The following is a 26263-nucleotide window of genomic DNA, read 5'->3' on the forward strand; positions in this document are numbered from 1 at the left end:
ATGGTTACTTGGGTAGTAAAATAACTATGGCAGAAGTAAAGAGGACATAAAATGCAGACTAGCACAAGCAAGGAAGGCCTTTAAGAAAAAACTTTGCTCGCTTCGAACATTGATATACAAATTAGAAAAAGGTTTTGAAGACTTTCATCTGGAGTGTGGCATTGTATGCAAGTGAAACATGGATGATAATTAGTTTAGAATAGAAGCTCTTGAAATCTGGTGTTACAGAGAATGCTGAAGGTGAGATGGATAGATCAAATCACGAATGAAGAGATATAGAAACAAATTGGTGAGAAGAGATTGATTTGGCTAAATTTGGCGAGAAGAATAAACAGAATGATAAGACATCTTAAAAGACACCCAGGACTTGTTCAGTTAGTTTTTGAGGAAAGTGTAGAGAGTAAGAATGGTAGGGGTAGATCAATGTATGAAAATGACAAGCAGATTAGAGCACATGTAGCATGCAGCAGTTACACAGAATTGAAAAGGTTAGTACAGGATAGGGTAGCATAGCGAGCTGCATCAAACCAGTCTGTGGACTGATAACTCAAACAACAAAATCATCATTGTTAAGTTTCTCCAGTTCTTGGGTATTTTTCCTTATTTAAGACATTCAATGAAGAGTCTGGCTTTAATTTCTTCAAGTTTGGGAACAACACCTTTCAGATGTTCACAGAATATCATATCCAGGCTGTATGCCTTGTTGTCTTTTGCATAACTGGTGACTGACAATTTCTGCCACAGTGAATGTTTCTGGTTCCCCTTTTATGTCGAGGTTTCCTGAAGGTAGTGTCATTGGTCATGTATCCCGGTCTTGAAGAACTATCATCATACGTTCTTCCCAAACCTCCGTTGAAATCTTCCGTGGGAATCTTGGCTGTCACGGATTTAGTACCAAGTATGGGTTCCTTATCAGCATCCTCTTATCAAATTTCACTTTTTGTGTTCTTGAAATGATTCTTCACTTCTTTAACAGCCAGCTTATACAGCCTTCTCATGTCATTGTAAATCTGTTTCCGAATTTCAAAAGGATTCCTTTGTATAAGGAACTTCCATAGCCACTTTACGGGCTGCGTAACAATCTTTATTAAACCATGCGTTTGGTTTCCACTTAGGAATTGATACCGATAGCATCACTTTTCTAATGGTCAGTTCCAGACTATTTGCTGCACCCTCTATATCTGTTGCTGAAATAAGTTCCAAGATTCTATCAACCTCTTGCTGTTCTTAATTCCACGTCTAGTTTTCTGGATACTTTTTTCTTGGTCCTGCACTCCTTATGGCATTCTTCCCCTCATAATCAGAATATTGCCTCTACAGGTAAGCCTTTCCGTAACATTCCTACTTATATTTTGCTACACTGGTTTCATGTTTCTTTTATTTGTGAAGACTAAGTCTATATCGCTTGATCCATTATAACATATATATATATATATATATATATATATGTTATTTAGTTTAATTTGCGGGTTGAACCATGTTGTAGTTGTCTGTACATCAAGTACAGTTTGCCGATGTTTCGAATACATTGCAGTATTCTTTGTCAAGGCGACTGAAATACCCCTACTCGATCCGAGGTAATCAGTCTCCCAGGCAGCAATTTACATTACTAGAATGGCCTGACCTTGGTCTTTTATATCCTAGCCTTTCTGGCTGACGTAAGCCCTGGCTGTCTCGTGAATATTCTGGAAATGTGTCACAGCCAGGTAGTGGGGGCTTGCCCGCGCTGTTATGTAATGGGGTTTCGGCCTGCGTGTTTATGTTGTGGTCTGTATGTCAAACTATGAATGATAGGCATCCAAGAATTACCGATTTTATATCCTTCTTCTAAATTTATATTGTTCAGATGTTTCTTGATTTCGATAGCCTCGCAGATTATCCTTTCCAGATTCTAAGGGATAGCTGCTACGATCTTGGTGTTATCAAATGATATTCCGTGCCTTGTTTTCTAGGAATGCTTGGCTACCGCTGAAATATCTGTTTTGGTTCTTGGTGTGGCGGATATGTTCTTTTATGATGTAGATGTTGATTCCCATAGGGAATCAGAAATAATTGTTCCGAATGAGTAAATTTATAATACCAATATAAATGGTCCATTATTGGACATTATAAATTTTCCAGCTAACTCATTCCTGGCCAAGCAGGCATCAATTTTTGATAATGAGACAATGTCTCTCATAGTGCATTGGCACTGCCGGTGGCTACAATTAGCCTACGCAGTGGCCTCCACGGTATGCACTATCCAGCGTCTTGGTGGGTGTGCTAGGTACCAACTGATGAGCCCAGCCTAGCACACGGGGGCGAAACGCTGGCAACCAGGAATGAGTTAGCTGGAAAATTTATAATGTCCAATAACGGACCATTTATATTGGTATGTTCTTTTAGGCGGGTGGAGATCAGGCGTTTTGTTTCACCAACATAACAAGCTCCGCAGCTATATTCAATGTGATATACTCCACGAGCCTGTAATTCTATTGTCTTTTACTGGTGGTAGATAACGAGCTAGCTTCCGGTGAGGTTTATAGATGGTTTTTATGTGGTATTTGTCCAGTATCTTGCCGATTCTGTCTGTAGTATTTTTAATATATGGCAGTATCACTGTTTCGGGCGGGTCAGTTCTTATTTCCCGTTGTTTTCTCCTATGGCGGCCTTTTCTTTGTTCTCTTCTGATTTTTTAAAGACTCGTCAGATGTTATTGAGCGAGTAGCCATTTTTCCTGAGGGTTCTTGTGAGGTGTTCTTTCTCTTGCTCGAGGTGCTCTGCGTCTGATATCGCTATGGCCCTGTTCACCAGTGATGTTAGGACAGCCTGCTTTTGTGATGGGTGGTGATGAGATGAGGCGTGTAGGTACCTGTCTGTGTGTGAGGGTTTCCTGTATTTAGAAGAAGGATATAAAATCAGTTATTCTTGGATGTCTATCATTCATAGTTTAAAACATACAGACCATAACATAAACACGCGGGCCAAAACCCCATTACATAACAGCGCAGGCAAGCCCCCACTACCTCCCTGTGACACGTACCTTCCAGAATGCTCACGAGACAGCCAGGGGTTACGTCAGCCAGAAAGGCTAGGATATAAAAGACAAAGGTCAGGGCCACTCTAGTAGTGTAAATTGCTGCCTGGGAGACTGATTACCTCGGATCGAGTAGGGGTATTTTAGTCGCCTTGACAAAGAATACTGTAAAGTATTCGAAACGTCGGCAAACTGTACGTGATGTACAGACAACTACAACACGGTTCAACCCGGAAATTAAACTGAATTCTTCACACCGTGGAAGCTTCACCTCTAAGATATGAGTATGTTGTTTCAGTTGATATGTTGATGAGGTAGTGGGGTGGTTCTTCTTCTCCTTCTCCTCCTTCTTCTTCCAGCACCTTGGTTGTCTTGCTGCAAGGTAATTCTATACAATTCAGATCATCAGCTACTATGACCGTATAGGAATGGGTTGACTGTTCCAGGGCTACCAAAAATTCTTGAAGTCACTAGAAATCGTGGCTGAAAGTACACACACTTAACTACACACAACTTTGTCTTTATCACTATGACCCTCTCTATTACATGTAAGGCCTTAAATGGTGCTAGATGAGGCTTCAGTATACATGTAATACCTGCTTTGGATTTTCCCCTAATATCTTGCTTTCCAGAACATTTATTGTATATACATTACTTGCTGACCACTCTACTGTCATGTAAGTCCCTAAACAAAACTATGTCATATTGTTCTAACATACTCTGTGGTATATCTTTAGTAACACTCTAGACCTATATTCCACTAAGTTTCTAAGGTTATTTCTCCTCTCAAATCATCTTGATTGTTCCATATCTACCTGAAGATCATGTTTATGCTCTGGTGAATGAAAAAGCCGCACGAAGATGCCTTTCGGCCATAACTCAGCCCTTTCTATCTGTTCTAGATACTGGAAATGAATTTCTAATTTAAAAGCTTTCTTTAATCCTAGGGTTCTCAATTCTTCACAACTTGCAACTTCCTCTATGCTTTTATCTGAGAGAAAATTAACCAATTTATCAGAGGTGGATTGTTGTGAAAGTTGTCCTACATATCCAGGCATTTTGTATACCGGCCTGCATTACTGTGTGTTATAAACTGAATTATTCATGACTCCTTGCCCATACTAAGTGGCTCCTGAGGATTGTAATTTTCCTACTATTTTTTATCTTAAGATGTTAACTTCTTTTACAGTACCCATGAAGCAAATGATACTCTCACTATTCTGTACTAGGCCAAAATCTCTTCTTGGCCATGTGGAGTTTTGAGCAAGGACAATGCTGCGAATGAAAATTGAAAGTACAATTAAAGAACAACTTCCAGATACTGGTACTGCAGAGTATGAATAACCGTGTCCGGCCCCGCGGTGTAGGGGGCAACGCGTCCGACTGTCACCCGGCGGCCCCGGGTTCAACTCCCGGCCGGGTCAGGGGTTTTTAATTGTAAATGATTAATATCCCTGGCCTGGGGACTGGGTGTTTATGTCGTCCTTAATGTTCCTTTCCTCACATTCAACACTCTACACTTCCGCAATTCCAATTACACGCAGGTTCATATAATATGGCGCAAGTAGGGGCAAAAGATCTCTATAGGTCGACGCCCCGAACAAACAGCATTTTTAAAAATGAATAACCCTGAAAAGCACTGGAAGCTTTTCAAGGAAACTACAGTAAAATGTGATGAACATACAATCAATTAAAGAAGAACCAGAAAGAACAGAGATTCCACGATAAAACACAGCAACTTATCAATAGGTGGAGAAAAGGAGAGTCCACAAGTTAAAGCATTAATGCCAGAAGATAAAAGTAGAATAACGAATTTGAGCAGCAAGGTTAAACGTGGTTGAAAAAAAAAAAAGACTTAAAGCAAAAGGCAGTCTAAGTACAGAGTATGCAAGAACTAAGAGGAATCAGGTTTAACACAAATGTCCCAATCAAAGACAAGAAGACAAACATAAGGGTCAGTAAATATGAATGAGACAGGCATTAGGTCGAAGATATATACGAAGCTAACTGTACCAACATTCCACAAGAGGAAATCAATGTCAATACATGGCCAAGACAACTAAAATCCAAAACAATACAGTTGCTGAAATACATCAAAGCACCTGAATCAGACCAGGAATCTGCACAGCTCATGAAGTGTAATGGTCTAGTGAATTAACTAACTACCTTGTTGATTAGTTACTGGCACACACAATACATACCAAAGAACTGGGTGCAAGGAGTGATTATGTGAATACCTAAGAAAGCCAACTTCAGCAATTGTAACAACTGGAGAGATATAATAACACTATAAGACTTGAAAAAAGTCTTCTGTCTTTTATTGCTCAAAAGACTACCATCATATGGATATAAATGTCCACTGTAAGAACTTTGAACAAATGGGTTTTAAGAAACATCATTGAACAGAGCATAGAACTTGAAGCCAAGAATAATTAATTTCATTGAAAGATGGCATTTCATATGTATTAAGAATCTATAGAGAACATACCAGCAGCTGTGCAGACTGGATCTGGCAATATGGATTTCTTAAATGTCAATAGAAAAGTAAGACAGGGGTGTGTTTTATGTCATTTGTTTTTCCTCGTTTACCTGGAGTTTGTTACAAGAACAAGGCATAAATCTATCTTTGGTATTCTATGGTAAACAACTCATGTAACAGATTTAGATTTTGCAGTCTACATCATTGCTGAGTGGTCAAATAATAGCGAGCTCCCAAGAAATGACTGACAGTTTATATACTGAAGCCAGTAAAACTGGCCTACAATATAAGGGAGGATTAAATTCATGTAGATTGGAAGATGCCACTATGCCAGGTTCACTAACAAGCAGATTATTAGTTTTACACAAATATCATTATAGACATGGACCCTCCAGTTTTACATGTAATCTGAAACACAGGAATGTGACTTTTCATTTTATATATCCCACACGCGTTGGCCAGGATTTAAACCATAGCTGCCTGGGTGAGAAGCCAGCAATACACTACAGAATGATTTCAGCAATTTGCTTATTTTTCCAGTGTTGTTTCTACTGATGGAGGCACAGCCAAAGATGTTAACTATCAAAACTGGATTGGCATTTGCTAGGTTTCAGCACTTGCACTCAACTTTGTCTATCACCACCTAGAGTGTCACAACGAACTCCTCAGGAGCAATATCTTGCCAATAGCAACATATGCCTCTGAAACATGGAAATTCACAGCCAAGTAAATCAAAGTGCTATATGTTTTCTAATAACATTGTCCTTGAAAAATTCTTGGTATCTTATTGCAGTCTTATCTCAGATTAAGAAATATTACAGAAATAACACTCAAAAGTCTGTTGGCAAACATGACTGAGCATTGGATAAATCTTGCTGCCACATTTACTGCACACCCAAACACCAATATCCAAAAACTGCACTATGGTGGACACCCACTGGAGGAAAAAATAAATCGCGGCCAACCTTGGAGAACTTCGTGTCAAGCATTCAACGAAGATCTCTGAACCATTAATGTCTCTTAGGATGATGCTGAGGCTGTTGTAAACTTCCGAGAATCCAGGAGAATGTTATTCAATGTGCTTTGCACACGACCATAGGATGATGAATAAGCACAGATTTTATGCAGAACATTTTGTTTTCTTTAAGCTGAGAGTTAATGAGGACTGAGCATATTTGCTGTAAGTGTTATGAAAATATTTATTAGAGAACAACAAATTTCTGAACTCATTGTGTCTAATGATTATATAAAATTAATATTAATATGTAAGATAATCAAAATTATTTAATGTATGAATTGCAAAGACCTGTATCCGCATGTTTAAATGTCAGGAATAGTGCGCCTGGTGCAATCAAACTGCACTTGAAACAAAATATTTATTAGCATTTTCTAGATATAAGCTTAATTAGGTCTTTAAAAAATCTAAATGAAAGCATTCACATTTGATTTTTTGATTTAATTTGGATCACTAAATATCTGTAACGAGTTTCCGGAGAACTACAAATTTTTTTTACACCAAACACTGTGGAAATAGTAAATTTGAAGCATATACAGATAATGACATATGAGCATGATACTAAGGACCCACTAAGTATATGGTTCATGATAAAATCAACAGTCACTGAAGTCAGGATTAAGTGCTACAACCATCCTACAAGTAATCCCTTCACCTGAAATACCTGGCATCCAAGCATTCTCTTTCTGATAACTCTGATAGCATGTTTCAGTTATTCATTTATTTCAAGCTCATATCAATGCACATACCAACTTGTTACTGGTTCAAAATGCACAACACGCACCTCCCTCTTGAAGACCCAAAGTGTGCCCGTGATGATGATGAAAGCCGATAGCAACACATTGCAGATCAAAGACCTTGTAATCATCGGCTCCTTAACATCCCGAGGCTTCTGTTTCACGACATCTTTATCAACTGGCTCCACACCCAAACTGTTGAATACAGGCAACAAAAATTTGCAGAAGGTTATGCAACTGTTACTTTAAAAAAATATTATAAAACACTATGAAATTGAAGACATACCTCTGAGCAGGAGGCCCATCCATAATAATGTTGATCCACAAAATTTGCATAGCATTAAGGGGATTAGGAATGCCCATGAGTGTGGCCAATGCAATAAGAGATAAAGCTGCAATACTTGTACTCAACTGGAAACGCACGAAGTTTCGAATATTGTAGAAAATACCCTTTCCTTCTTCAATTGCTGCTCTGAAAAGAAAAACATTCTACTACAGCTCATAGATATTAGTGTCATATGAATGACATAACAAGGGAGATGAAATTCATGGATGCGAAGTAACAAACAGAAAATACAGTATAGCCATCAAACTATTTCTACAGACACCAAGAAACAAACACACAGAATGTTATGCAGTCGTCAGACTTTTTATTTTCCACCGATACAACTCCGCAAAACTGTAATACCTAAATAGAATGTTTTGTTTTATGTTCAGACACACTGTTCCATGAATGTAAAAAAAATTAAACTGTCGACTATGTTGACACTAAAAGGATCATTACTAGTGCCCGGATTTTTATTTAATACATAAATATATACATAAAAATGTAGTAAATATTGGGGAAATACTGTATGTAACTAAACAGGAATTCATTCTAAAAATATGTAATACTATTGTATTAATGCACTAAATTTACGATAGTGTTCGTATATTCCTTGTATTATGACTTATGATACAAGACAATAAAATTGTTTTAAATAATTCCGTATTTTATGACCAAGTCATCATTGTTGCTTTAGATAAATTATATAGTCTATTTTCTAATTTTGACAATATTAAATAACTAAATTAAAGGCAGAATCAAAATACTGCAAATATTTAAAAATAATGTTATACACTGTAAATCGCAGAGTTTCCTATTGGCATATTTAAGAAAAGAAAAAAAGAAAAAGCAAGCTGAGTGGAATATATTCTGGAGGCTCTCTTTGTTCGCCACAAATGATCTTGCAAACACATAGTTTGAATAATCTAGATTTCATTTCAAGATTGCATGGGGTTTGTTGTCCCCCATAAGTCCAACCCCTCGTCCACGTCGTGGGGGACGGGCAACTGTACGAAGTAGGGGATAGCCTGTAAGGGTGAAGTACAGCGGCGACCTTGTGTGCCCCAGGACCGCTATGCTAGCTGTGAAGGCCTTGCAGGACCCCTGAAAAGTAACAGCTAACAGGGCTCTCTGGTGAAGTCCTTAACGGCAACTGAGGCGGAGAAGGAGACCTTTGGTGCGGCAAAGTTGGCGGAGGAGGCAACCCTCCCTCTTGGGGTAAAATAAAGAGAAAAACCACTGCCTTGTGGTGAAGAGGGATCTTCAAAGGCTAGGGGAGACTACCCCAAGAGAAATCAGCAGGCTTGGAGGCTTAGGTGGCAGCCCAAACACCAAGCTTGGGTGCTGTGGGGCAATAACTCGCACAACCTTAAATTACCTTATTACAGAAAAAACAACGAGAAACCGGACTGATCCCAACCTTTGGCTTGAAAAGGCTAACAAAAATTGGGCTATGGAATGGGAGGATTCTGCGAGAAAGTGGAAGGCTACGACAAGCAGTGGCATGTATAAGGAGTTATGGCCTGAACAACCTAAGTTTGAGTGAGGTGAGATGGAGTGAGCTTGGGGATTTTGCAACTCATGATGGAGCTACATTTGTATACTCTGAAAGACCCGAGGGCGACTGAGTGAGTTATGGAAGTGTGGGTATATTAATGGATAAGGAGGCCAAGAGGAGCCTTATGGAGTGGTACCCCGTAACGGAAAGGATAATAGTGGCACGTTTTAAGACCAATATTAGAAAGCCACGATTTGGTTACTCGTGGTACTATATTTCTACATAAAGACTGCCATAAGGCGACATGGTTGTCACATAGGGTTACCAACCGTCCGGCTTTTCAATCATTTTGGTTATGTCCGGCCGGCATTTCTAATTTATCGACATTATCCGGCATTTTTCGCTACAAGATTGCTCACTTAGGTTTTAGGCTGAAGACAGCACGTTATTGTATCGTACATCAACTCCATGTGCTCAGGGCGCTACTTCCGAGGGTGGAAATAAGTAATACTAATATTCGATATATTGAACTCTAAGTCCAGGCATCGATGAACCAATCGACACGCTTCATTTCCACGTTTATGTTGAGAGAAACCGGAAGAGTCGAGAGCTACAGTTTACATGTGCTTGCCATATGATTTACAGCTATCGTGTTTGGTTATCTGGTTGTCGCCGTAAATTATAGTGTGAGTATGCAGAGAGTGGAGTGAAATATTGATCTCATTGCATCCTATTACGTACGTCATCTTTACAACCTGAAAGGAGTGAATCTAAAAAAAGACTGTAAATTTTCGGATAAACTAAAACATAAGTATCCTTGCTTTACTCACAGACGCAGTGAAAGTGAAGCGAAATGTGCAGTGTGTGATAGTTATGTTAATGTCGGATACAAAGGTGTTGGTGACTTGGAAAGACACGTTAACAGTGGAAAATACAAAAAGACGATGAGAACTAGGTCAATATCATGTTCAATGTTATCATTTGTCACTCCCAAATATTCACCAGATGATAAAAAAGTTCAAGTCGCAGAAGCTACAATGTCATTTCATACAGTTTTCCATCACCAGTCGTAAAAATCAATGGACTGCACAGCTAAATTGAATAAGAGTATGTTCTTAGGTAGGGGAGAGTGTTGTACCTTGGAACAGTTTTGACATTTCATTTTTTAATTTCTTTCTTTTTTTTTTTTTTTTTTTTTTTTGTATTTCTTGAATCTTACTTATTATTAATCATTAATATAGGTCTTTCCATCTATTTTAATGCAGCTTGCACTGCACTCAGTGTTAGAGTTAAGTATTTAAAAAAACATTTTGTTGAACTCTGCAACATGTTCCAAGGTACAACATAGTCATTGAATAATTACTGAATAGGTATTACAAAAATATTATATTTTTCACAACAAATTACGTTATTCATCTGTACATGTATACATAATATTAAATAGGTTGTGTCACTGGACGTAGTATTATTCTCTCATTACAAGTCTCTAAAAATGACTTAAAAATTTGATGAAAATGACCTATTAATAAGAAAAAAAGAATCAGATTAAACTAGTTTCCTTATCAGTTTTCCTTCATATTACAGCAACAGCACAATCAAACACAGATTTGTTTCAGTGACGTTGTACCTGGAAGTTACGAAATCTATTTCAAAGTCCATATGTTTCTTTTGTCACTGGGTGCCACCAGAGACATTTGGCTGAGGCAATTTCATTATAACGTCTTCCTCGGGAAAATTATATAGTGTATCTTTGACAAAGATGAAGTTTTTAGTGTTATCCTGTCTCTTTAAAAACGGAATTTTAGAATCATAAAAACATTTCTCATATTTATGTATTTTACCAACATGATGTACAAGAAACTTTTTTGTTTGAAATTGAATTAGAACAAATTCTCCTGGAAGACATGGGTGATCAAAGTGTAGGCTTAATGCAAAGTCATCCTCTTGCTGCTCTCCCAGCACATCAGCTGCATAATCCGCTTCACTACCACTAGACACCATATCAGGTTCCTCTTGTGAATGGAAAATATTCCTGTTAATCCTTTTCTTTGCAATCAAAGTTTTAGATTCATTATTTTCTTTCATATTGGACAAGTTAGGTTGGGGATCATGTTTGTCAGGAGTAGCTGTTAGTACTGTTGACTTCCCTTTCCTTCTTTCTCTGGTGCTCCCTGGTTTCCTCTCTTCAGCTGTGGGGAAGAGCCTGATAATATGAGGTGATATGAAAAGACGTCTGTTTTGATCAAGAGAAGATCAAGATCTGTAGACAACTTCAGATTATGGGGTCTAGATCTATTAAAACTGAGTTGGATTCAGGTGAATACAGAATAAGAACAAGATAATGTTTCAAAATAGCATCTAAAAGAATGTAGTGTACCCTGTAATGTACCTTGGAACACCTATTGTACCAATTAGCCCATTTACACACTTAGTGTAAATATTGAAGGAATCTCTTTTACATGTGTGAACTACTAATATGCCAATTTGAAATCACTTGAAAAATACTTGCAAGTACCAAAGTGCTTTACACTTAAATAACTTGGAACTGAAACCACAATGGATGCCACCAGACAAACTGTGCTGCCCAGGGTGGCAAAGTAATGAAATCAACACAACTGATCCAAAGAATGTTTACTATGATCAAAGATAATGCAACTGTTCCAAGGTACAAACATTCCAAGGTACAACACTCTCCCCTACTGAAGTAGCACAGAAACTGACCTGTGCAAGAACTAAAACAGAATATTTGAATGTGCTATGAAAGATCGGCTTACTAAATTTTTAATCAAATATAACTTGTTAAATAATGCACAACATGGGTTCAGAGCTGGCAGAAGTACTTTGTCTGCTTTATCACATTTTACACAGTTGGTCGTAAATGCTCTTGACAATGATGAAACTGTGATAGGACTATTTCTTGACCTTTCAAAGGCATTTGATACTGTTGATCATGAAATATTGTTGCACAAATTATATCAGATTGGAGTTAGAGGAATTGTTAATGACTGGTTTAGATCATACCTGAATAAACGATCCCAGTTTGTTGAAATTATACATTGTAACAGTAAAGGGCATAATGAGACATATCACTCTCAGGTAAAAAGCATAGACTTAGGTATTCCGCAGGGTAGTATTTTGGGGCCTGTTCTTTTCTTGATCTATGTGAATGATCTTCCTCACAATAATCAAGTAGAAACAGCAGTTCTGTATGCTGATGATACAAACATAATTATTAATAATCCTGACCCTACGTCTATAGAAACTACAGCAAATACAGTCCTGTCTAGGTTAGAATCATGGTTCAGGAAAAACAAATTAACATTGAACTTTAAAAAGACCCAATACATGGAATTCAAGGCATCTAACTACCATGACAAAACTGCAAAAAAACACAACCTTATATTAAATGCAAATGCAATTGAAAATACGTTGACCACAAAATTTTTAGGTGTCCATATAGATGAAAAATTAAGATGGGATTGTCATATTAAAAAAATAGGGAAGTCTCTGAGTTCTGTTTGTTTTGCCTTAAGGATTTTGTCTAATAGTTGTAGTGAAGAATATGTTAGAATGGCATATTTTGGATATTTCCATTCTGTCATCACTTATGCTATTGGTCTCTGGGGCTGTTACAAATCAAATCTTGATGTTATTTTTCGAATACAGAAACGAGCTATCAGAATTATATTGAGACGTAATAGGTTAGATCATTGCAGACCATTATTTAAGAGACTAAGAATACTCCCAGTACCAAGTATATACATCATGCAATGCATTCTACACGTGAAAAAAAAATATTGATCACTTCAGAAAGAATTTTGACAATCACAATTACCAGACGCGAACAAGAAATAATATTTTTATCGAACACAAGAGTAAAACCATTGCCTTGAGACATGTAGACTCTGTTGGAATCAGATTGTATAATAAGCTTCCAAATACGATTAAAGATATTAGTCCCGTCAGTTCATTTACCACAGCTTTAAAAAATCTCCTGCTGAGTAGCTGCTTCTACAGTACAGAAGAATACATGATGAAGTGCTGGTAATGATGCTACTACTTATTAACTTGTAATCTAGTATATAGCCTTAAAAATATGTTAATGTCACATTGACTATGTTCACATTATTAACACCACACCAATATATTTTTATTTTGTCTTGTAAATATTGGTTATTAATATTATTTAAAAAAATTAAGATGTGCTGTCCTAACATTGAGGTATGTGGTGTTTCTGTTCTTCTTCCTTTTTCAAAATGTTCATTGTTGTGCATATATTATTGTTAGTATTAGGAAATCACTTGACAACTCCTATACTGTTGGCATATTTCAAAATATGTAATTGTACAGTCTATGGAAGCTAAATAAATGAATGAATGAATGAATGAAGCCATAATAAATGTTATTGCTCCTCAATCGACAGATATTATAATTGAAACTCTTAACAATGAAGTTCCATTTTTTGGCCTAGGAACAGATGCAAGCAATCATGGTGCACTAAAGTTGTTTCCAATTGTCATCCAATTCTTTGATTACAAAAATAATGGCATTCAGATAAAAGTTCTTGATTTACAAGCATGTCCAAATGAAAGTTCTGAATGTATTTCCTCCTATATTTCAGATACTCTCAAAAAGCATAAAATTACTTCTAGATGCATTGCATTTTCTGGAGACAATGCCAATGTTAATTTTGGAGGCCTTGCATGCAGGGAAGGGAAGAATGTATTCTCTGCTCTCAAAAAAGACTTGAATGAAAACATAGGTGTTGGATGTCCTGCTCACATTCTACATAACTGTTGCAACATGGAGCTGATGATCTTCCTGTTGATATTGAGTCTGTGGTGATGAAAATTTTCAACTTCTTTCATATATATGCAGTGCGCACTCAGGAACTGAAAGACTTTTGTGAATTTGTTGATGTAAATTATCTGCAGCTTTTAAATCATTCTAAGACTAGGTGGTTAACATTGTATCCAGCAGCTGAAAATTCTTCAATTGTTCCCAGCTCTGAAATCCTACTTTCTATCTCAGGGTAGGAAGTCAGTGCCTTCATCAATTAGAAACTTCCTCGAAAATGACTTTTCAGAGCTCTATCTTTTGCTTCTTTCCTCAACCATGCACATTTTTCACTATAAAATTTTGTCACATAATTCAGTTGTAGAAGTGCTTTAACTATTAGAATCTGTCCAATCTTCATTGAAAGGCAGACTTTAAGATCAATTCATTCCCCTTAAAGTCAGACAGATGTTAAATACATTTTCAGAAGATGGTTTGGATAAAGAATGCGAAGTGTTTATGGAGAATGTATCTTGTTTCTATGAAACCTGCACCGAGTACTTGGATAAATGGATGCAGCCTATAGAGGAATTCAAGTGTTTCAAATGGTTGAAACTTCAAAACATTAAAGACCTCAGCTTTGACGATATTGTACCATGTATTCAGTACTTACAGTCAAAAGGTGTAGAAGTAGATGATTCAAAATTATTCGACCAGTTCTGCAACTTAAGGGCTTATTCTAAAACTTCAACTTTGGATAAAGATACAACACTAAACCAACAATGGTCTGTTTTTTTAATAAGTGCCAGAACATCGAGGTATTTTCTGAACTTTTGAACATTTGCCAGTTTTTCTTTGCCATACCAGGAGCAATGCCTCCACTGAACGTGTGTTTTTATTCATAAATGCTCAATGGACAAAGGAAAGGAACCGTTTGTTGGTAGAATCAATGAAAAGAATGTTACTTAAGTTCACTTTCAAAGATGTGTCTTGTGAAGAATTTTATAAATATGTACTTCAAGAAAATAACTCTCATCTTCTTTCAAAAGTAGGTTCTATTGAAAAATACAGGTTTAAGGAAATTAACTGCAGCAAGGACTGATCATTAAGTAAGGTATTTCCTTTTGTAAAAAGTTGTGTGTAATATATGTATAATTTTGTTATCGATTGAAATTGTCAGGCATTTTTCTTAAATGTCCTGCTTTTTGCTAAGCAATGTCCTGCATTTTGAAATTTTCAGTTGGTAACCCTATTGTCACCGGATTATAGGACAGAAAACCAGATAGATCATGTGGCTACTGGACGAAGGTGGAGGAGTTCATTGTTGGATGTGAGGAACAAGAGAGGTGCAGACATTGGTAGCGATCACCATCTTGTTGTGGCTACCTTTAGAATGAAGATCCAGGCACAAGAGGATAGAGCAGACAAGGAAGTGATAATGTTCGAAAGCTAAGGGATGATAAAAATGTGAAAGAAGCCTTCAGGATAAAACTAAAGAATCTATTCCAAGCACTCATTGAGGTGGAAGATGAAACTATTGAGGAAAAATGGGTGAAGACTAGATCTATTTACTGAAGTGAAAATATCCTGGGTTTTAAGGACACGAGGAAAAAAGACTGGATGACTGATCAGACATGGGAAATTATCAGACAAAGGAGAGAGATAAAGTAATGAACGCATGTAAGACACGAGCAAGGAAGGCAGAATTGCTATCCAAATATGCTGCGAAGGATAAGGAAGTAAAGAAGTGTGAGGAGAGATCAAAGGATATGTATAGATGACCGATCTCAACAAGTAGAGGAGGCAGCCAGAAAGGGAAATCTTAGAGAACTCTATACCATCACCAGAGTTGTGGCAAAGAAGCAGATGCAGAAGAACCATCCAGTCAGAAACAAACATGGTGTCCTCCTAACAAACTCCGAGGATCACCTGAAGCGATGGCAGGAACATTTCTCTGCGGTGTTAAACCACTCCTTGGAGGAGCAAGTAGATGCGGGAGAAGGCGAAGAAGAAGAGGAAGAAACCAGCCTGACCCAAGGATTAAAGTCTGCATTCCGACAGTGGAGGAAATCAAGTGGGCATTGAGAGAGATGCATATTGGTAAGGCACCAGGTGTTGACAATATTCCAGCAGAAGTCATGAAGGTTGATATGGATACCACTGTCAATATGTTGCAGCTGCTATTTGAGAAGATATGGGTTAATGGAGAAATGCCGACAGATTGGAGATGTGGGTTGCTGATGAAATTGCCAAAGAAGGGCGATACGTCAAACTAACAACTGGAGGGGTATTACACTTCTTTCAACCCTAGCAAAGTCTTCACCAGGGTTCTGCTGAACAGAATTAAGGAGTATATCAACTTGAGACTCCGACGGGAGCAGGCAGGCTTTCGAGGGTTTTTAAAAGAGTGGGCCTGTGTATATCATAAGCCTTTTTGAAATATATGAATGAAAAACAGCTGTTTATTTCTGTATTTGATATATTCCATTATTGGTTTCAGGCTGAGAATTTGGTCCGATCAGTTCTTTCATTTTAAATTTGGAACAAGGTTTCGCAAGCGTAAGTGGCTTCGGGCAAAATTACAGTTTTGTAGTGTTGGATCTTAGTGTCTATTGACAAGCATTTTTTGTTATAAGTTGACCAGGTTAGTAAAGTTAATAATAATAATAATAATAATAATTATATGACTATAATAATTGTACTGGAGGTACAACTCTGTTCAATTGAACTGTGCGCCTTCTAGAAGGCCATCTGTGATGTAAACCCTGAACTATGTATCTAAAGAAGTTTGGACCTTTAGTCTTTAGGTGTCTACTATCGACTTATGTGCCCCCTCTGATGGGTGGACGGACAATAATTTATTTCTAAGGGAAGATTAAAATCTCTATTGCTGTAAACCTTGTGTGTTTGTAATTTTTTTTTTACGTGATGAGGTTGTCCGCACTTCCTAAGCTCCCTTCTTCCTTATGTTATGGACCAATCAGAAATTTTTGTAAATTTTTGAAGCTAATTAAAATCAGGGGTGTATACAGACATTCTGCCTAGGTCAGGCCATTTTGTCATCTTCGTCGCTCCAGCCTTAAGAGTGCATAGGGTGTAAGTGGAGGAGGGGACAGCCTTGCCCGTTGTCGGAAGGCCCACCAGCTAAAGGTAATGGCAGACATCTTTGAAATAGATGATAGCTCCAGAAAGTTTAACTTGAGGGAAAGGTTTCAAAATTATTTCTTAATGTAAATTTTCTAAAGTTTAATATCACCTTTCAAATGTACATTTTTAGGCAAGTCTAGGGACTCTATTCAAATCCCTGCTGGGAAATATGTAAATTAGGGAATAAAGAGTGTTCACCCTCTATTAATTCCCATTCAATTTGGTATGGGGGTGACTATAATTTTCTAAAACTCTAAATTCTTCTTACCTTTTTGGAACCTAATTTTTCACATCTGATCCCCTCTGTAGTATAGGCATAGCCTCTGTAACTTTGGGCCATAAGCCCATATAGGATTTTAAGTGTATTTCAAAAGGAGTGCAAGTGTTTCGCCTCCTAGCAATTTGTTCATGGCCGATTTCTTAAACCTTTTCTTTTGTACACTAAGGCTATTTAGAATGGGCACTTACTGCCTCTGTTTAAAGTGTCATTAGTTATGGACGAATGTGTAATAGACTGTCAAGCTGAAATGACAGTAAACACTGTTTTGAAGTTTATCTAGTGTGAAATTTGACAGAACAATTGGTGCCTCAAAGAGGCTGGATTGTATTAATGTTTAAAGCTCAAAGTACATACTACACGATGTGAGTGGAGCAAATATGCTCTCGGAAGTAATGTACCCTTAGAGCTATCATGCTAAATCATTTGTTAACTATTGTACCGAAAACCTTCTCCATTGTGCACGATTTTTTATTTTAAGCCATTGTTGTGGTCAGAGCTGACATGCTCATTGTTATTCCATTTAACTGTTACTTCTTGTTCATTCAGATTGTTAAGTTTAAAAAAAGGAAAGAAATAAAATTTCAAAATTTAGTGTTTTAAATTATGCTTTCATCTTTTCTCTGTCCACCCATTCACGCCCGCACCTCCTTACACCTCTGCATTCCACAAATTCTCTGGAACAATAATAATAAAAATAATAACAATTCTAAATAAGGAATGAACATTCCTCCAAAGAAAATGACTGAATATCTGGAACAATATCATTCCCATAGATACCTATAATGCTGCTATTGTAGAAAATCACTTTTCACAAGGAAGAGATTTGTCTTTAATTTACGTGAAATTAGCAACTTTTCTGCCCCACATTTTGTGTGTAAGCCAGGAGAGTGCTTAGACCCTGAAATGGCACCATATTTACACCGCACATATGAGTGAGGTAGTTTGCCATTGCTTTCTTCACTGTACAAGAACGTGCTATTTCAGCATAACTAGCCCTACAAGGAGCACCTTTCTTAACATTCAGATACACCATTCATGCACTCAATGTCATTACTTGGCACCTATACCTCAGCAGCTTCTGTACTGTCACAGCCAAAAAGGAGACAAGACTTCAGTGGAAGCTACATTTCGCTTGAAGAAGCAAACAAACCAGAAATTATAATTTACAAACATAATCACTCAAATACAAGAAAAGCCTTAGAAAAATGTCTTCCAGTTTGACAGTTCATTTTTCAACTACCCTTGTTTACATTCCTAATATTTTCAGTTTTTCCTTCTAAGTCTGGCATGTGCACACCCTCTGTTGAATCCTTTGGCATCACTACTATTCCACAGTATTATAAATGATGAACAGGTTATCACCATATTTAACTGCTGCAGGAAATATTAATAAACCCAAGTCAACTAGCAAAAGGTATTACGAAGGGATATTAGAAATGTAAAAAAATTGGACAATGCCAAAGAATAAACTTTCATGCAGAATACTTACATAATTGTGCGAAAGTCATCATCCACAAGAATCATATCAGCTGCTTCTTTGCATACATCAGTGCCATTTTTCCCCATGGCAATACCAATGTCTGCCCTTTTCAAAGCTACACCATCATTCACTCCATCCCCTGTCATTCCTACAATAATACCATTCTTCTGGAATGCCTAAAAGAAGAGAAAAGTGAATAGGGAAAAAAAATATTGTATACTGCAGTAGATTCCTATTTCAGTTAATCATGCAGACGGCAGACAAGTTGGAAATTTACATGTTCAAAAGGAAATGAAATTGACTGAAGGAAAAGAATTGATACATGCTAGTTAGTAACAGAATCATGCATAAGGCAACCTGGACAATATAAATTTGTTGAAGTCCAGAGCAATTAGGTATGTACTCTATAGTAATAGCAAATAATTTACCATCGTAGTCAAATTACTCTGCATGTTTTTTGACAGTTAATACTAATATTCATTTTAGGTGTTGGATGTGGTATGGAGGGACTCAAGATGACTACTGTGGTGTCCTACTCTTTGGCAGGGGGGGAGAGGCAAGTTCCTTTCCGGGGTATCTGATGGACCTTTACAGCATGTATGAAAAGTTCCATTTCTTACAATAATGTTTCTAATACTTCTTTCCAGCCATTCTTTCTCTGTTTAAATTCTAAATCACTTACAAGTGTTAAATTTAGGTCAATGATATTTTCTGGACACTTATTTGTGCTTTTACTGCATGCGTTTCAATTATGCTATAGGATATGTTTGTAAACTGCACGTATCAAAAGTAAGAAAAGATTACAACAAACAATTCCCTCTCCCGGATATGGGGTTTCAGAGATTAAGGAAGACTGGCATTATCTTACCTTTAATTCTTTATAAAAAGGAAATGAATGCGACTAATATACAAGTTATATATGTAAAACACAAATTATCACAATTACTGATTAAAGAAAGCATGCCTTTCTCATTGCCAAATAAAAATAACAGTACCATAACTGATAAAATTTACAATGAAATGCTGAATAATTAAGACATCACAGAGAAGTTGTTTCTCTTCGAAAGTAATATTTATTAAGAGGGCATTCACAAAAATTAAATTTAATTAATTCATCCAGATCTGAAGTACAAAACTCGCTATATTACCCTGATTTTCTTCTCTCCATTTAGTTTTTAATTCATGAAGATTTTATTCAATATCCTGAATTTAACAATATGTAAGGAGAATCTTTCCAAACCTACAATTTCACTTTATAATCAATCAGATTAAGCAAATTCTTAAGCTACTGAGAACTTCTGTTGTACCTTCAACAAATTAACATAAGGCTATATGTCTCAAGTTTGAAATTAATTGTCGCACATATATTCAACTTTTGTTTTGTTGAAATTTTATTTGGATTTCCAATTTAATGAATCTATGTTTGAGGTAACAAGAGTCTCAAGTGCTCTATATACGAAGAATAGAGATAACATATCCAATGTCTGATTACCTGGAAGAATACTGACCATTCATTTGATTGGAGTTTCAGTTTAGGCTTGTATGATTGGGTCCATGTCTCATCCATCATTATGATGCAGCGAAAGAAAATCTCTCCTTAGTGTTCTCGTAGCTTTCCAACTGGGTTTGCACAACATTGTATTCTTGACATTTTTTTCAATTCAGTCAAATGGCATGTGACCCATCATGATGCAGTTTTTCTCATGCTAAGGAGGTTTTTTTTAGGAAATGAAATCATCTTAGGCACTACACCTGACTCTTGGGCTAACTCATGAACCGTCTGGCTTGAATCAGCTCTCAGCAACCTTCCAACTAGCTGCTTGTTCTCATTACTAACACCAGGGTGACCCAGTCAACGCATGTCTGCCACATGCTGTCATCCATCATCGAAGACTTTGACCCACTGTGCCAACCTTCTGTAAGACAATGCCGAATCCCCCTCGCGGCTTGCAAAGACCTTCACGACACTGTCGTGCTGTACGGCTGTGGGCACATCCAACTGTTCCAGTTTTGAGAACATCTTGGATACTAACCATTTGAATGGTCTCTCACAGATGAAGTTATTCTTCACAGTACAGTGCATGCTCAGAGCAGTGGATGGACAAACCTATACAGTTTGAGGTAGGCTGGGTACCATCCTAATATGTGCATATGTGAGAAACACTGGTTCAGTTTCCTGCTGTACATACAACAGTTGCCACTAATATAGAGCCCTTGTAGTTGCAAATAGAAGAAAAATTACATTAACTGTAGAAAGTACCAAAAAATATACCTTACTATAAATGGAGAGTCTGTATGAACTTATCAACAGTAAAAGAACAGGTACCCTAAGATCGGCTAAGTAACAGGTTAAGCAATAGAAACTAATAAAAAAATTGACAAATCAAATAATATATAGAAAAAGAGAAACATGAATGGGAACACACAATAGGATAAACACCATGTCAGATCAATGTTAGAAGAGGAAGTAACAGGAAGAGGAGGCAAGTTGGCCAATGAGATGGTTGAGCACTGAGAAGAAATGGATGTGGAAGGAAAAGGACTACAGTACTGAGGAGAAAGCCTATCTGATTGAATTCTGGAATCTGTCCTTTTGTGTTTTCATGTTTGTCCTTGCTTTTTCTATCTGTTTCTCCCTCTTCGTACATTGACCAGTCGTGTTTATTCTATTATGTATTCGTAATCTAGTTCCTATCTATCTATGAAGGATGAACGACACGTTAGGTAACATTAAATGTGGATGAATATTTGTGTTTCAATGCAGGTTCTGTTATTTCATTTGCTGTCAATACTTCCTCAAAACAACTGGCAAAACAGAATAATGCCAAGCTGGTAAAGGAAGGAAGAGATGCTTACAGGACTAGGGGTACAATACAGTACATGTACGAGTCATGTTTTTTTAGTAAGTACCGTTTTGATATAGAAACAAAAGTAATACTATTTTTTAAACAATTATTTTTTTATATGTAAGCCTGTACCTACTACTTCTGAACATAAGTTCCAAGGATACTGAGGCACTTGTCATATCGTGAAACCAGCTTCTAAATTCCATCCTCATAGAAATCTGCTGCCTGATATGCCAGCCACTGCAGCATGGTCATTTTAAGTTTGTCATCGTTGTGGCGCTGACCTCCTATATGCTTTCTCAAGTGCAGGAACAAGTTGTCACAAAGTCTACAGTAATGACAGACAGACGCCCACTACGCTTCTCGTCCTGACAGTACGGCCTTGTTTAAATGCTCTAACCCATTGTCTTACCATTCCTTCGCTCATAGTGTGTTCTCCACACACTTCACTAATCTGCTGATTAATTTAAACAGCTTTAACATCTTTCACATTTAGAAAACAAATCACAGCGCGCACTTCACACTCAGTGGGACCGTTACTGTCAAAGATTTTCAATATGCACAAACAAATGTAAATACGTGCCAATGCCTCCATTGCAGCTAGCATATACATGCATGTACTGAGCGTGCATGCTTTCAACGATGACCGAAGTTCTGCAGCAGCCATATTTAAAAATGGTACTTACTTAAAAAACATGCCTTGTATGTAAGAGAATGTCATTTTGGATCATCTTCATTAAAGTCAAAAGAATAGTCCATCATGGAGTCTTAAGCTAACTTATGCTTTTTATTTTGCCATTAATAGACCCATTACCTTCACAATGCAGAGTTTGTGTCTAGGAGTAACTCTGTAGAACACGCTTACATTGCCCACAACTTGTTCCAGCTGGTGTTTTGTCATATTGTCTATCTCATCTCCTGATAAAACCTGAGTGTGGATAGTATCCAGGCCAATCATAGATGCTGAAATCACAGAACTAGTTGAAATGTAACATAATAGTACTAGATTTCCTGCACGTTCTCAAAAATGGCAATGGCTAGAAATAAAAATAGAAATCTTTTGAGTAAATTCCAAAGGCGCAATTTAACAATTATAATACTGTATGTTTATTCAAAATTGCATCGAATGGATTACACAAAGTTTCCTTCTTCCTTATGCAACATATCTGTTCACTATTCACCCTCCTCACTTCAATATGTAAATCATTGCATTATGACATAATTTAAAATTCTTCAGAAGTGACAAACAGAAGAAAACTGCATGCAAGTGGGTACACAAGTATTTGAGTAAAATTGTATGAAACAACGTTTCTATATTAAGATAATCAAAAAAGAATAAAAATTGGTAGTGGTGATTGTTTCATCTTTTGTTACATGAGTACTTATCTTCAAGCGATTTTCACTCATATGGTGTATGCTGTATTTCCTTTGAATATGAATCTAACTTAATGTAGTCGAGTAGTTTGATGTGTTCCATTGTCATAATAAAATAATAGTTTTGTATGATCCATTCTTCTGACTGTAATGTTAGAAAAGTGACAAGATGTCAAATCAAGTGTTACTGTTCCAGGATTCAGTAGGGGAGGATAGTTATTCCCGCACAGTTGATAGCATTCTAACACAATACATTATTTTTAAAAAAGTATGGCCTCTGCTACTGCATGCAGGCATTTCGATCTGATGCCATTCAGGCTGCCTCCACGTCAATTTATACATTCAGTTTTACTCTACTACTGTATATGGCAGAGAAATGGATCTCTGTAGGGTGATCTACAGCTCAGTTTTAATTAATTTTCTTGGATAAACACAATTTTGTCACCAGAGACCTTGAAAATGCTATCATCCTATAACATTGCATGCTAAATGCATTTCTTTCTGCCATTCAAAAATCTGAATACCTCCGATGGATTTGAATGTAGTGAAGCAAGTCCTGCATGATAATACACTGCATGATGGCGAACAACATTCACGGAGTTATGTTTAACGTGAAAGATGTCCATATTTTCAAACGAGAGCTACAGTGAAAGTTACATCCCAGACGCATCTTAGGCGTGTGTGTGTAAGCTGTAGGCTATTTTATTTTTAATGGATATTGAATTTTCACGACCGCATTGTATTAAAAATAAACTTTCAACGCATTAGGCCGTCTTCAGTACATACAGTATATACCGAAGAGATTTTAAGTATAGAACAAAAATGGCCAACCAGAGACCAGTGAATTCTGAACCCACAACCTTCTGATTACACATCAGATGCTCTAACCAGCTGAGCTACGGTGTCCTAGGTCATATTTGTTCTGTTGGAAAGGGTCTAAGTTACATGTCCAGCACTACTGTAGTCACAACTGGAGAGAGTATGCAAATCTATTTTTCCTATCACTAACAGACACTATTTTGGGTCCTTCGTGACCTACACCCAACCTGTATTTTCTATAGCTTCCCCCACCACCACAATGATGACAAGAGAGATTTGCTGTCCTGTTAATTGCCCTCAGCTTACTGGTTAGTTTAGTTACTCTGATTCCACAAATGCCAATTTGTTCAGCATAGATGCGAACAAATACAAGATGTCTCAAACGTTTTGAGGCAAACTGAAACAGGTGATAGTAGATCCACAACGAATTATAATGAGATAGGGAACCAATGGATGGAAATACATATTTATTGTGTTAGGGACATTCATAGCGTACACCGCATAACAACAATGTAGCTCATAGTAATTGCTCAAAGTGACTACCGCCAGTCTCAATGAATGCATGCATTGCAATGGCACATGAAGTTCTGTCGCACTCTCTCGAAGATCGTTGGTGTCTGTTGTACCAGAAGAGAGGCAGCATGGACTCTAACAAGCAGGTCCTTATCTGTTTCTATGGGAGTTTCATACACCAACGACTTGATGTAACCCCACAGGAAAAATTCCAGATGTCAAATCTGGCGATCGCCTTGGCCATGGGACAGGACTACTTCTAATCCAACGATGAGGGTACTATTGTTTAGGTGCTCACAGATATTAACATCGAAGTGGGCTGGTGCACTGCCCTGTTGAAACCACATCCTTTCGTGGACAAGGGGTGCAGTCTCCAATAACTGTGGCAGCACATCTCCTAGGAACACCAGGTAATGTGGACCAGTCAAACAGGGAGACAGCAAATAAGGTCCTATTAGATGATCTTGAACAATGCCCGCCCATACACTGACAGAGAATCGTTGCTTGTGGCCTCCAATGTGGGTGGTGTGGGGATTACCTTCACTCCAGACATGGCTGTTACGACCATTGGAAACACCATCACAGGTGAATGAGGCCTCATCCGTGAACAATACAAACTGTACAAAGTTTGGCATGGATAATCCATTTACAGAAGTGAACGCGGGGCTCAAAATTCGTTGGCCCCAGTGCTTGCATATGATGTTTATGATAGGGGTGTAATACCTGTTCCGCCAGTACTCTGCACACTGTAACATTCAAAGTCTGCATTTCACGGACGAGTTGACGGATGCTTATTGCTGGGTAGTTAGTCACACGATCCAACACCATCTCCTCAAAGTCTGGTAACATGTCTTTAGCAGGAACCTTGGCTGGCTTTCTGTAATGTGAAAGACCCCGTCTCTCGTAAGTTGGTATACACGGAGATAAACTTTTCCCAATTAGGATGACGCCTGTTGGGAAAGTGTTCTCTGTACATTTGTGCTGCTTTGCGGGCACTACATCCTGCCGCACCATACATTAAAAGCATTTCTGCCAACTCTCGTGACGAGTAACGTTCCATTTTGACTACGCGTCATGCAATGTACATTGTAACACACCTCACCATGGAGCTGTCTGCTGCAATGGACAACTGACACCAGGGATGGTGGTCTGCATGCAGCACAGGTTAATGTGCCGGTGCGATACATGTGGTCGTCACATGACAAGTGGTATGAGCCAAGTTGTGTTCAGTACGTCTGTTTGGTGGTCAGGGGTGTACAACAGACACCCAGGATCTTTGTGAGAGTGCGACAGAACTGCTTGTGCCGTTGCATTTAGACTGGTGGTCATCACTTTGAACAATTACTACGAGCTAAGTTGTTATGCGGTGTACGTAACACAATACGTGTGCATTTCCAACCATTGGTTCTTTATCTCAATATAATTGGTTGTGGACCCACTATCACCTGTTTCAATTTGACCCAAAGGATTTGAGACACCTTGTATATAGCTAAGTAGGCACTTTCACTGGCAGAGATGATTGTGAAGCTGCCGTTTGCAGCCTGTTGTGCCAGGTTTCTGGATATGGCTTCGAAGCCACACAAAGGCAATTCTCATACCAGCATTGCACAATTCAGCTATAGTTCTGCAATTGATTCCAGTAGAACATTTCTAACCAAGTTACACATCCAAGGAAATATCAAGGAATCTGAATAAGGAAATAAAAGCCAAACAGATCATGTATTGCAAGTAATTCAAAAGAAACAAAAGAGAATATTCTGAAGTCCCATTCGATTGTCACCACGGAAGCCTGTGATCCTTCTTGAAATCTGAAGATGCTTCCAGTATATTTTTCACACGTGTATCTCTAAGGCCAAAAATAGATCAGTGACACCAACTCAGCACTGAACTGCAATTTTTACCTGTAGCGAATGAGTTGTCTGTAGTTTTATGATACAATGTCGAGCATGTATCTTGTA

The 26263-nt window shown here is 37.7% G+C and overlaps 1 protein-coding gene across 1 annotated transcript in view; it reads right to left on the minus strand.

The window, feature by feature from the left end:
* The window catches only part of SPoCk (secretory pathway calcium atpase), a 288883-nt gene that overhangs the window by 36589 nt on the left and 226031 nt on the right, over positions 1-26263 (minus strand). The window contains exons 15-18 of the mRNA XM_067135304.2: positions 22414-22562; positions 18763-18929; positions 7534-7719; positions 7295-7442 (exon numbers count right to left, since the gene is read on the minus strand). Of these exons, the coding sequence (XP_066991405.1) occupies positions 7295-7442; positions 7534-7719; positions 18763-18929; positions 22414-22562 (650 nt within the window). The remainder of the gene's footprint in view (positions 1-7294; positions 7443-7533; positions 7720-18762; positions 18930-22413; positions 22563-26263) is intronic.

Source organism: Anabrus simplex, chromosome 1, assembly GCF_040414725.1.
Source record: "Anabrus simplex isolate iqAnaSimp1 chromosome 1, ASM4041472v1, whole genome shotgun sequence".
Lineage (NCBI taxonomy): Eukaryota > Metazoa > Arthropoda > Insecta > Orthoptera > Tettigoniidae > Anabrus > Anabrus simplex.